This window comes from Apteryx rowi, unplaced genomic scaffold, assembly GCF_003343035.1.
Source record: "Apteryx rowi isolate R43461 unplaced genomic scaffold, aptRow1 scaffold_123, whole genome shotgun sequence".
NCBI lineage: Eukaryota > Metazoa > Chordata > Aves > Apterygiformes > Apterygidae > Apteryx > Apteryx rowi.
This window is the reverse complement of record NW_020447453.1, coordinates 111,564-125,124: the sequence shown is the minus strand read 5'-3', so window position 1 is coordinate 125,124 and position 13,561 is coordinate 111,564. Positions and strand designations below refer to the sequence as shown.

The window sequence follows — 13,561 nt, the reverse complement described above, 5'->3', positions numbered from 1 at the left end:
AATCACTACTCTGAACTCAACCATCCAACTCTTTTTTTCCCTTTTCTTTCTTTTAAACCCATTTAGAGGCCTACCCATCCAGACCATAACATCCTAACTTGGATAGGAGACTCTTATGAGAGACAGTGTCAAAAGCCTTGCTAAAGTCAATGTAAACGACATCCACTGCTCTCCTCTCATTTACAAATCCAGTCATTTTAATCACAGCAGGTAATCAGGTTGGTCAGACATGATTTATCCTTGGTAAATCCATGCTGACTGTTCCCCATCACCTGCTTCTCCTTCATGTGCCCAGAAATGTGCTGCAATCATCAGCTTGTGTCTTTACCACTTAAAGACTTTCTAACTGTTTCCCAATTTTATGTAGTTTGAAAAATTTGTAAGAACAGATTTGCCTTGGCAACCTGTTGTTTGATGCATATGATACTGTAGCTAAAAGGAGGTCTAAAAATAATATCCCATAGAAAGGAAGTGCCTTATTTTCTTTTGACAGCAGACACAGAGTTATACTGGAACATTACATTTCTTGATTTGACTATTCAGCTGCACTGAATTCTTTTGCCAAACATACTTYAGCAAAGTATTTTCTGACAGTTAACTGTCTTTTGTAGATATTATGCTAATCTTACCTTGTAGCTTTCAGCTCCTTGAATGACATCTTTCATTGAAGCGGACAACTGATCCTTCTCTGATCGAACCAACTCCAATTCTTCCCTCAGAGTCTGCACCTTATTACAAAGAAACATGTGTCATTAAAACGGAACCCCAAATGCAGTTATTCACATCAAGAAGCAGTCAGGGTACCTCTTTTCTGCTGGTATCTAATTCTTTCTTTGCTTTTACAGCAACAACCTTAATTTTATTAAACTTCTCAGTTTTTTCTGCAGATTCTTTTTCCAGATTTCCTAAAGTAAATAAAAGAAAATAAATAGTATCACTCCCCCACCACGAGAAATGAAATGAAATTCAATTATGACAAAAATACCAGCATGAATTTGAAACAAACCAAAACAAAACATCCAGTGCCAGTGGGAGATATTCATATCTTTCATTCAAGTTAAGCACTTCAATTCAGTTTGAAGATAAAACATCTAGCCACTACATTATTTATAGCCAATGTAGACAGGAAACTAAAAAGCTTAAGAAATACCAAATCATAACAGATTTCAATTGCTAAAATTATTTTGAATCCCTAATGGGGCTGATGGAATGTTTTGATGGAAGGGATGTTGTTTGGATATCTACTTTCCAACCTCCCTTGACTTATAGGAAATATAGGGTAATTATATAGAGAAAAAAAAAATTCAAAGTGTTTAACAATCCAAAAAAGAAAAACTGATTACATAATCACAACAGGGAGAAAGATACCAATTTTTTCCTGAAGCTCTGCTACTGAAGATGGTTGATCATTTTTCCCAGTCAACGTCTCCATTAAATCCTGTATTATAAGCAAACATACAAGAAGTATTACAAACATTTCTTTGTGTTGACTACCTTTTCCTCAACAAACCAATAAGAGCTCCAGCTATGGCTGAATTACGTCTACCTTCTGATTACCAAGAAAGCCTGTATGTACAATTTCATATTAGCTTGGTAACTGAAAAGCATACTTATGTTAAAAGGAAAACATTCCAGCCTTTTAACAGCTGCTTTCTGTCCTGTCCAAGAACAAAAAATGGGAGACTTAATTCTGACCAGCTATCAATCTTACATAAGCATCAAGTTCATAGAACCAAAGTTAGCAATAGCTTTGCAGATCAAGCAGCAGTTTTGTTTGAGATACAGCCATAGAAAGTTAGAGTGAAAGACTGTTAGGTCAGTTAGTCCATCTAGTTACGTGATGACTTTGTGGGGGTACTGACAGAAAGAGAAAAGACTGAGTACAACCAACTTTTGGTAAAACAGTGGTTTTTTTTTTTCCCCTGCCAGGAGAGGAGAGGGGAATCTGAGGTGCTAGGATACTAAGAAATGTGTGCTTTTTAAAGGGGAAACTCACTCTGAGCCAAAGGAGAAGGAAAAAAGAGAAAGAATGAAAGTATTTTTTGAACCTTAATTCTGAAGACTTAGAGGTTTAGTCTGTATACTTCAATAACAAAATATAACCTTTAGAGAACTCAGTTCGTCTTTCATATTTCTAAGTTCAGTTTCCTTTTGTTCCAGAATGAAATTTAGGTCTCCTTGTTTTTCTGTAGCAGATTCTTTATGCTGTTCCTGTATTTGACTTTCAAAAAAAGCAAGTTTTTGAGAGATCTCTTCAATATGAACCAAAAGATCTTGATTTTCAATCCTTGTTTTTTCACTGGCATTCTTCAGCTCCTGGATATCAAGCTGAAGTGCTTCTTTTTCAGTCAATGCTCCTTCCAATTCTTCTCTTAAAAGACCCTTTTCTTTTTCAAAGTCCTCAAGCAGAGATCTATGTTCTGTATATTGAGCCACGATTTCTTGCTCTAGTCTCTCAACTTCTTGCTGCAGATGAAGAGCTTTCTCCTCATTCTGTAGAGTAAGGCATTGTTCTTCTTTCATTTTTGCCAAGCATTCATTTGCAGTTTGTAGTAAGCTAAGAGAATCATGTTCCTCCTCAGAACCTGAAACTCTGGACCCCACTTGCTCAATTAAGCAGTACAGCTGAGTTCTGACAAGGGATCTGTGCGCTTGCTCACTTTCAAGTAACATTGATAAATGGTCTTTTTCTGCAGTCATCATTTGTAGTTTCTCTTCTAAATTTTCAGATTGCTCTTTCAACACTGACCAAGCTTCTTTTTCAGATGCAATCTTTTCCAGCTCTTTGCTTAATCTACCTTTTTCCTGAGTGATTTTCTTATTTTCCTCATGAAGAATATCTGCTTCAGATGAAAGGTTCTCTCTATCACGCACCAGAGATTCAATCTGGTTTTCCAGTTGCTCTAGCTTTTGTGCATTTTCACTATTCCTGTTTAAAGCTTCATTCAGTCTCGCTGTTAATTCATTTACCCTTTTTTTCAGGTCATTATTGTGCTGGTTAACAACATCTACTTCTTGCTGAAGTTCCTGAACTACTTCTTGTTCTTGCTTGCATCTTTCCTGAAGAGTCTCTCTCTCTTTACCTGAGCATTTTACTTCATTTAAAATATCCCGGTTTTGATTGGCAAGAACAATGATCTTTTCTTCCAGTTCTTTTATGGCAGTCTCTTTCTGGTGGACACAGCTTGTTACTGCTTCATTCTCCTCCTGAAGACTAACAATTTTATGTTTAAGTTCTTCTACCTCAAGCTGATTAGATGACAATTTTTCTGTTTCTTCCTGGAGGCGATTTATAGTTTCAAGAAGAACATCCTTTTCATTGAAAGCAGCCCTGAGTTTTTGTTGTAGTTCACTAACATCAGAAGCTTGCTGTTGTTTCATTGATTCAAACTCCTGGCTGATCTTTCCAGCAGATTCCCCTAGCTCAGTTTGTAGAGTTTCCAGTGTTTCTCTCAGGCTGTCGTAACTGGACACTGCTTCTTCTTTCTCCTGAGTTAGCTTTTCAAGTTGTTCCTTAAGTTCCTGTATTTCAAAGACTAATGCCATATTTTCTTTTTCAGCATTAGATAACAAAGTTGTATTTAGTTTAGAAATTTCTCTCTCATGTTGCTCTTTCAGAGCTTGAGTTTCTAATTTACGCTCTTCTACAGTGATTTCACAGTGGTGTCTTGCTGCTTGAAGCTCTGATTTTAGTTTTTCAATTACACAACAGTAATCTTCTTTAGTAAGTTGCAATTCATTTATCTTAAAATCCAAGTCTTCCCGCTCATGAAAATATTCATCCTTTATGCGACGGATTTCTTCTTCCAGTTTTAGTTTAACATTATTCATATAGGTTAGCTCATCTTTTAATATACTCTGCTGAGACTGGAGCTCTTCTAAGCTATGCTCTAGGTATCTAACCTTTTCTTCCACTTTTGCTTCTACAGAAAGCTCCTCTTGGGCATTTACAACATCCATCTGTTTTTCTGTATTTTTATGTAGGACTTCTCTTAACTGCTCTAAATCACATTCATGCTGGTCAGTACCAGCATATATGTCATCCTTCATATTTTTCTCTTTTATTATACCCCGCTCTGCCAAATTCCTCTGCAATTGATTTATCTGGTTCTGCTTTTCCTCATTTTCTTTAGAAGACATTTCAATCTGATGCATCAACTCTGAAACCTCTTCCTGATGGGCACTCTTTAGTTTTTTAAGCTCTTCATGCAAGTTATTAATTTCATTATGGTAACACTGAGAATTGCTTTTAATAGTTTCTTGCAGATTTGCCAATTCTTTGTTTTTGTCATCAGTCACAGTTTCCAACTGCTTGTTCAGACACAAAATTTGCTCTTCATAAGCAGATTTAATTCTCTGAACATCGTCCTGTAGTTTTTTAACTTCTTCTTGATTATTACTATGACATTCAATTTGTTCCACAAGCCCCATTTGTTTCTTCACTTGTTCCTCTAATTCTTTCTTCAGTTTTGTTAAATCCTCACTGTATTTGGATTGTGCATTTACTAATTCACTCTGCAGAGCTTTATTTTCTTTCACAGAGTCAATACTTGATTGCTCCAGTTGCTTCTGCAATTCTTCTGTCTTAGCCACTGCAGCCTAAAGAAACATGCAAGTTATTAAATACAGGTAACTAAGCAAGTATAATTTCCAAATAAACTATTTGAACTGATGAGTTTTAGGAGTTTAGTTTTAGAAATATCTGCAGTTTTTAAACATCCAGCTGTGTTTGGACAGCTCAGAGAAGACTCCGCAGCAAGTACAACAATATTGTTTGTAAAATGAGATAGGAAAACTATTAAGTCTTAAATCATGTTTATTAGCATACTCTCATGTAATGGTCACAACAAATTTCAGCTCTAGTAAAAAAAGTTCGCAGCTATTCTGATTATGTATTAAAGACCAATTTATTTTTGTCACATCAAATCCAAATATCTGGAATACTACATTTATAATAATGTTCATCAATTCCACACAATTGACTCTATACTCTACACTTTATTATTAACTGAGATTACTGACATGATTTAGGCGTCTTCGCTTACAGACTCCTTCCTAAGGATATCTGAATGTAAAACCATACGTTTTCCATGGAAAGACACAGTTAATTGACTGGGCAAGCCTACTAGTGCTCAGATTGAATTTCTTGAATTTCTGTAGATTTAACCAATGAGTCTAGGAACTATACATTTATTGTSAGCTCTATAAATGCCACTATAAATACTATAAATTAGAGCCTACAGATGAAATATGCTTTAACATATGAAACCTTTTGAATTTTTTTTAAAGGTACAACAGAACATAGCTGAAAACAGCTGAAAAAGACTAAAACAAAAGTGAAATATACGACAAACAAGACTAGGAAATGAAGTTAAATATCAGTCTGAAATATTTTTAGTAATGTTTTATTGCTCATTTTAGTACCTCTACTTCTTGTTTTCTTTGAATATTTTCTTTTTTCAGAGCTACACACTGCTGCTGACTTTCAGCTTTTTCCAGAAGTACAACATCCAGTCTTTCTGTGAGAGCCTAAGTTTAAGGGAGAAAGAACATTAGAAGAAGGGTTACTTAAAATGGAAGCCTGAGTAATTTTTGCAGAGCAGTAAGAACTCAGATACTGGTAATGGTTTTTTTTGGCTAATTAAATAAAACAGTCTGATCTAAAAAGTTACTTTAGCCCAAATACCACAGATAGGGAATAGGTACACTAATACAATGATGTTGAGTAATAAATTCTGTTCAAAATCTCTCTTCTAATCAGGTTATTTATTTACAACCAGGTGGGAAGAAGGGAAAAAAGTTCCCCTTCTTTGGAAGGCAAATGAAATCTCCACCTAAACTATTTGAAACAAGTTTCCAGTTGACAATTGCCCCCACCACACACACGGTTTTCACTCTGATGTGCTTTATATAGCCTTTACTTTTAGAAAGCTAGATGTTCTTCCTACTAAAATAAAATTAAAAAAAAAATCCAGTTACATTCCAAAAGATATTTCTTGTGACAAGCACTTTAATTCTGTGAGTTTCTGAACTTGTCAAATTACTGTCTCAGAAGCCTCCTCGATGGCTGAAGTCTTTCCTCACCACAGTGGTCATTCCAAGATCAACGAAAGCCTCCCTAACCTACTACACAGGGACAAACTCTTGCCAAAGAGATTGTACTATTCTATACAGTTATTTTCTCACAGAACTAACACTGTTTTCTGAAAAGTAAAGCAGGGAGGTGGGGGGATTAAGGAAGGAAGGGAAGAAGAGGTTTTGGAAAGGATCTTGAATTTCTGAAACTGATCTCAGTCAATCTGAGTAGGTTTCACAGCTATTCGCTATATATCAGAAATTATTTCTGTAAACCTATTTCAGTAACAATATATAATGTATCAGAAACATGTTACATATTCCTACCTGAATAATATCATCAGCTCCTCCAGTAGCTGCTTTTGATCTGAGTTCTTCAATTTCTTTCTCTAGTTCTTAAAAAGTTGTATAGAAATTTCACAGCAAACATTAATTGATGCTCTATAACAGTATCAAATTATTAATAAATCCAAAACACAACACAACTGTCCAAATCTGAGATGTCTTTTTCATTACCAGTTTTCATTTGTTACTGAGTAATACTACAAACAGCTGAGAGAGAGAGAGAAAACAAACATTCAGTACTCCTTCCCTGGTCCTGACATAATCAATTTAAGCCAGAGAAGAGAGATTCAGCTCCTATAGGTATTCTAAAGGTAGGCAGCACGTAGAAGAGCAAGACCTTATAAATGACCCCACTGGAAAAGAGCCCAGCATAGCCCATCCCTATCCTTATTTTTTGGCTGGGCAGTTATCACCAGTCAGCATAACTGTAACTCTAAACAAATGGAAGCGGCAAAAGTGTGGGTACGGGGACACCAGAGGAAGAGGTGCAACAGAGAGGAGGGGAACAGAACATGAGAGCACAGACGTACAGTGGATGCTGAATATAAAACCTTAAGAAACTACGTTTAGTTAGTTCTGCTGGTCACAGAATACATTACTTCAACTAGGTAGTTTTTTAGGTGGTTAACACACAATTCCGTTTGGTATATTTTACAATTTCTCATTAAAGAAGTAAATCAATCAAATATAAAGCAGCTAGCCATTTTAAAGATGCTATTATGCTCTGCAACAGGATTAATTATGCACAATTAATTACACAAAATGTATTAGAAATTTTGCCCCTCCTATCTGCTTCCTGAAAAGTTTATCACTACAACAGATATGGGGAACAGATAACGACAGGTCCCACTTCAACTTGCACAGGCTACAGTGTTTCATCACACCACACTGCCTGATGAGTCAAAGTTAATTTAATACTTGACAAAAGCAATGTTTCTTTTTTTTCTTCCCTCCCTTTACCTAAGAACTTCAGTCTTTATGCTCCCACAAAAATAGTGAAATCTCAGGGAAAAAAGAAAAGTCTAGGATATTTGCCTAGAAATTAAGTCTACCTAGCAAAAGTGTGCTGTGATATTAAACAAGGTCAAGTAGTAGCAAGCATTAAAGTAGAAATTATTCCTTCAGTAAGGTACCTGTACACCTTGACTTCACTTTCTGTATAAGCATCATTTGCTTTTTTGCAAACTTGATGAGATCTTCTTTGGGCAATGTGTCCAGCTGTAAGAAAGTACATATTACACAGTAATAGTGCAATAGTGCATATTATCAGCTTCCTAAAACCCAGAGGTAAACAGCAAACAGGCATTTTAGCATCCGGTTTCCAAAATGTTAAAATTTAGGGCAAGAAACTGTCTTACCATGTATCTGCAAGGATGTAACAGTGCAATAACAGAAACTACTGTTAATTCGGTGCTTTTCCAAAATTATTCTAGAATGTTTAACTGGGAAGCATCAGTTAGAAATGAAAACTTAGTTGGGCAGGACTCCAATACAATAGATAGGCTGAGAGATACCAGAAAAAATATGAAGCCTATAAGCCAAAAAAAAAAAAAAAAAAAAGTAGCTGGGTCTTTGGAGTAATATAATTTGAACAATGTTTTGAATATAGCATGCTGACCTAACATTACTGTTTTTTTAATTTACTGCCAATATAGGCAAGGAAGTGTGGGTACATAAGGAAACAGACTGTTTCCAGAACTAGATGCTATAAATATCTGATCAAATATTATCATAGGAAGTGGAACAAAAATTCATTTTAGTGCTTTCACAATTTCCAGAATAGGCTTTCCTGAGCCTAGCATTTGTAAATCAAATTTTCAAGAAGTATAGAAGACACAAAACTGCATAAAAAAAAATCTTTTCATTTTCCTACTAGGAAGCTGTGATCCTCTAAACCACTGCTATCCAAATAAATTAAATTTGTGAAGTCAGATTACCTTTGATTTGCCTGTTCCTGGTGTGACAGGAGAAGCCACCATCTCTTGCCCAGCATCTTGTACCTACAATGAAATAAAGTATGTGAGAACTGAACTTTTTTATGCAGAATACTGAAGGAAGTAACTGAAAGTCTGTACATACTGAGAATAAGCAAATGTAGTGGGAGCTCAAGAAAGCTAAACCATTTGTAGGACTAGTCAGAAGGATAATGGAGGAATTTTCCTTAGAGATCTATTGCAATTAGTCTAATACAACAGTGGAATAGAAAACTTAATTTCTAAATCAGTATAATCCTACAACTCCACTACTTAACTTCTATTCAGAGTTAATATACTACAGAAAAATCATTTTATTTACAACTGGTTAAGAAAGTGTGACTCAATATCTTGTTATTAAAAGACTTGTTTAAGAAAAAGAAGGAGTGACAACGCTTGTAGAGGAAGGACAGTTAAATCAGACCTAGGGAATTTTTGAAGAAAATATAACACAGAATGACTTTTTTTTTTTTTTTTTTTTTTTTAAAACGCTCTAGTTAGCAGTAAAAGCGTATGGTAGTGGTGGTCTGACAAATGTATTTGAAAAGGCTCTGCAAAGCCTGGCCTCTCTACTCCCAACATAAGCGTATAACACTTTTTACTGTAAGCCTCCTCAGATCTAATCTGGGAGACTCTACATTACTTCAGAGTGGGTTTATACAAGATATGCTTACATATACTTGCGAACTTAAAGAAATAAACATAACTAAGATGCAGTAAAGGAAAATGGGACAGACACTTCCAATATATTACAGCTAGCATTTCCAAGCTTTGAGCTTCAGCTTGCTTTTTCTTTCATACTATCAGACTAGATACTATACCTTCAGTTTCATTTTGCTACCCTCTTTATTCAGATAAATAAAACCTTGTAATAGAAACTCTGGAAAAAACAAACTGGATCTCAGTATTACTGGTAGGGATAACCAGTTAACTGATTAACAATTTAAAGAGAACAGCTGATAGAGATATTAAGAAAGGCCATAGTTAGAAATATGAGTTCAAGTACAGACCAAGGACAAAGGCAGCTACTGTATCTCTCTGTATTACATGGGCTAGAATTTTTGAGAAGGCAAAGGCAAGTTTATGAGAAGATAGTATGTCTGTTAAAGAAATATAGGACTTAAGAAATAACACTATAAAGAAGTTTAAGATTCAGATTTTTTGGGACAGAACTTTTTCAACATTTAAATTCTTAATATTTGAGCATGGTTGCTAGTAAAACACCGCCACTACAAACAATACGCTTACATAGAATACTTAGGTACAACAAATTGTCTGTACTGTTTAAAAATAATGATAGCATACATCTCTTGATGTTAGAATAAAGCCAGATAGATCTACATGTTGCTTTTACTCTTCTTTACACCAATGTACACAAAGGCAGAACTTTGTATCGCGCAAGGAGGTGCATCCAGTTTTGCTGCTCTGGTAAAAGATATCACAAGCAGCTCATGTAGAGGGTTTTACTTGTTTTAATTAAAAGAATGCTGAGAAAGATAGTAATTAAAAACCCTTAAACTTGATGGATTAGGTGCATCTGAGCTGTGAGCCAACACAGATAATACTCTTAAGTACAACGCTGAAGATAATCCTGTAAGGATTCCCAAGTTTCTACTCTATTATTCTGAAAACAGCATATGCTTCCATGCTTTACTGATAATTGTCTTTTTTTTTTTTTAATTTAAGGCCTACCTCATTTACACTAAGGTGTTTCCAAGCCACAGTGTACCATGTTTTGTATTTTTTTTAATTGCTCTCTACTCTTTACTTTTACAAGAACTAAACATACTTTTGGAAAGACTAACCAATGTAGGAATACTATATATTAAACTTTGACATAACCTGTGACAGCAATGACCATCCTGAACAGTGATTTTCTGAGAGTTTTACATGTCCCCAAATCTGAACACATCAAATCACATTAAAACATTTTGAATTCTGATTGCTTTAGGAAACAGGGGTGTAATTAGAAAGTGCCCAGCTCAGCAACTACTGGGAGTTAATTCCACATATAAAATTTAAATTCTTCAAGATTGCCTTTGAATTCATCTTGGTAGTTATGAAAGATACAGTAGACACATGTACTTCAGTGATTTGCCTATGCTGGCAGACATTTCATAGTTAATCCACAGTTAAAGCACTAGGTCATCTTCATAAAAAAAGGAATGCCTGCTCATTCACGCTATTTTTAAAAAAAGAGGCGTAACGACGCACGACATGCATTTCATCTCATCTGAACGTTCCCCCCCCCCCTTGAGTTAATACCGGTCGCTCTCCACCAGTCTGTGCAGTCAGGATGACACCTCCACCTTGCAGCAGGAAGCACTAGGCAACTCGGGCGGCCCACAGGCTCCCCTGCTGCGGGAGGCCCACCCCATCCCGCACGGAAGGAGCCAGGGCGCCCTCGGCGCAGCCCGCGAAGGTGCGAGACCCACTGCCTACCGCTCCCCACAGCGGCAGCTCCCGGGGGCGTTAAAGCCCAGCGCGCGCGGGGAGGGCCGGGAAAGGGCGGCGGGAGGCCCCCGGGCCACCCCGCCCGCCACGCCGGCTCCGCAGAGCGCCAGGCGGCCGCCCCCGAGGCGAGCGGCGCGGCCGATACCCCCCGACACCAACGGCAGGGATCGCGGGGGGAGGGGGAACCGCGCACCAACGGCCGCCGGAGGGGGCTGCGCCGCGCCGCGCGGCGGGGGGCGGGGCGCGCGCGGGGGTCCCAAGGTCACGCGACCCCCAACGGTTCCTCCCAACGGCTCTCCCTGCTCCCCCCCCCAACACACACCCCCGCGAGGCGCCCGCCCAGTTACCTCCATGGCGGAGCCGGCTCGCTGCAGGGGCGGGCAGATGGCAGCGCCACAGCTACTGGCAGCGCCGCTACATCCCCCCCCTCCCACCAACCCTGTCTCCGCTTCCGCCTTCGTCACCGCCCCACGCCTCTGACGTACAGCTTCCCCCGCCCCCCGCCCGCCCATATGATAATTAACGAATTATCAGCCGCTGTTTTGAAGACCTAAGAAGCAACCGGTGTGGAAAAGCGTACGCGCACAGAGCTTTGCCTTTCCTGCAAAGCGGGTGGAAAGAAACTGAAGACAGACCAGTGACCAAAAAAAAAAAAATTAAAATCACTGAATACTCTGTATGAGCTCATATATAACCCACTCACCTTCAAATAGTGCCTAGAGTATTCTTTACCTGTTTTCCTCCTTGCCCTATTTCAGTGGTATTTTTATGATGGGAAGATTTAATACTATCATTAAAAACGAACTCACTGGATGAGGCGTAGCTGTGGAGCTCCTGCTGCCCAGTAGCATACACCTCTGAAATAACAGCTCCTGATCTCTTCCAAGGGAGGCTTAAACAACGGTTTTAGGTATAATATAGCCCTCTAAAGCAAACATTTTATGACAGATCATCTGCTACGGTAAGGCTGTTTAACGTGCTGCTTCAGCAGCAAAAGCAGCCTGAAAGATGGCTTGAGCCGTGTGGTGGTAATTCTCCCGTTACAGGAAAATCTTCAGGTTGTGCGTGTCACGCTGCTGCGTCGGAAAAGTGGCCTGAGGGAAGGGGTACAGCTGCAGCGCTGTTGCGCTTCGCCTTTCCCCATTACTGCAGGGTGCCTTCGGGGCAGGGACTGCTGCAAGGGCATTTGGAGATGCGGGGAGCCTGCATTTTGCTTTTTATTTTAATCATGCACGCACTTCAATAGTGCTTGAAAGATTTCTCACTTTTCATGGTAAGCAATTGATTTTTAATGAGAAGTTGCTTGGGAGAAACAATTTAGGCATATTATTCTGCTTACATTCACCAGATAAATATTGAATATCACCGAATTAATTATAGTGTCATGAGAGATTATCTATTATTTTAATGAAAAAAAGGTCATGTTAGTCAAAATGCTGCTCTCATAAGGGAGGAATAATTTGCATTTTTTCCAAGTCTCCTTATTGTCATTCTTATTTTAAAATTCAAATGACAAATAGTGACAAAAGGCAGAAAGGTTGTTCACATATACCTCAGAAATTGATTTCCTTATCTTTCTTCCCCAACACATTCACTATATATTGTATATATTTGTTGTCATAATGTATACGCGTGAACAATTGCAGCAGCAGCAGCAGCAGCGTATGGTCCCACGCCCTCACGGAGATTGTTGACAAAAGATAGATCTCGATAACCAAACCCCAAGAAGCTGCATTTTCTTGATTTCTATTCTAAAATTAGATATTATATTCTAAAGCACTAGATAGACTAGAAACTTTCTTTTCTCATCCACTTTGGGACACTCTGAACTGGGCTCCTAGGACAGTGCTGCCATGGTCTAACATAGGAGTTTCAAATGGGTTCAGGAAGAAACTTTCTGCATAAGAGTCCTTCCAAAAGCCTCTTGTGGCAATAGCTTTTGGCCCTAAACTATGCCGTACTGCACTGCTTTGTCCCTCCAACTCAATCTCTGATTGAAGCTGCAGGTCTGGAGAGATTATAGGATAGTTTACCTTCTTTTTGGAAAAACTCAGAGAAAATAATGTTTCACGTAAATTTGTTCCTGCCTTGTATCCTCAAAAAACGTTTATTACAATTCAGTCATCACATGATTTAGCCTGTGAAGAAACTGATTTTGGAGATGCTCCAAGGCAGGTACACAAAGGTTTTTCAGATGTGTTTGTACAGAAGACAAGAACAACCAGCTCCCTCATCACAGGCTTTCTGAAACTAACTTGTTCTAGCTAGAAGGCACTCAGCCCCTGATATAGCTCCCTGCTCCTGGGACATAAGTATTTGACAGAGACAGGCCAATCTCCACCCCTCCTTTTCCCTCCATTTTGTGCAAGAAGGATTTGGTTAAATTTTTCTGATGAAATACTTCTGACAGTCATTCATTTTGGTCTTAAATTGCAACAGCAATTGCAAAGCATCCTGAGAGACAGTAGAGAATAAGAAAAAGGTTGTTTCTAGAATAGCTAGAAGAAAAAAGATTGAGGATTTCGGCTGTTGATTGGTTCAATTTATTACAATAAAGTACAAGTTGATCCATATTTCATGGGAAAAATGTTGATTCATGTTTGCAATTGTTTTACATAATTTTCTTAAGCAGATTATGAATTGTATGTCTTGTCCATCTAGAAGGAGTTCAGAAGATGATATATATTGCATGCAGCTAATTTGGGACAAGATAA

General features: G+C 38.1%; 1 protein-coding gene across 9 annotated transcripts in view; it reads right to left on the bottom strand.

The window, feature by feature from the left end:
* GCC2 (GRIP and coiled-coil domain containing 2) overlaps positions 1-11,289 on the bottom strand; it is a 35,503-nt gene extending 24,214 nt beyond the window's left edge. For 8 of the 9 annotated variants that reach the window (XR_003251872.1, XR_003251873.1, XR_003251871.1 and 5 more), the window contains exons 1-9: positions 11,195-11,273; positions 8,358-8,420; positions 7,554-7,638; positions 6,403-6,470; positions 5,425-5,529; positions 2,104-4,599; positions 1,369-1,438; positions 805-905; positions 630-728 (exon numbers count right to left, since the gene is read on the bottom strand). Coding sequence is in view for 2 of the 9 variants with exons in the window: in XM_026055486.1 (XP_025911271.1) it covers positions 630-728; positions 805-905; positions 1,369-1,438; positions 2,104-4,599; positions 5,425-5,529; positions 6,403-6,470; positions 7,554-7,638; positions 8,358-8,420; positions 11,195-11,200 (3,093 nt within the window). In the remaining 7 variants the exon portion in view is untranslated. Of the gene's footprint in view, positions 1-629; positions 729-804; positions 906-1,368; positions 1,439-2,103; positions 4,600-5,424; positions 5,530-6,402; positions 6,471-7,553; positions 7,639-8,357; positions 8,421-11,194 lie in introns of all 9 variants that reach the window. The other variant, XM_026055487.1, reaches the window with a different exon arrangement.
* Between the last annotated feature and the right edge of the window lie 2,272 nt (positions 11,290-13,561).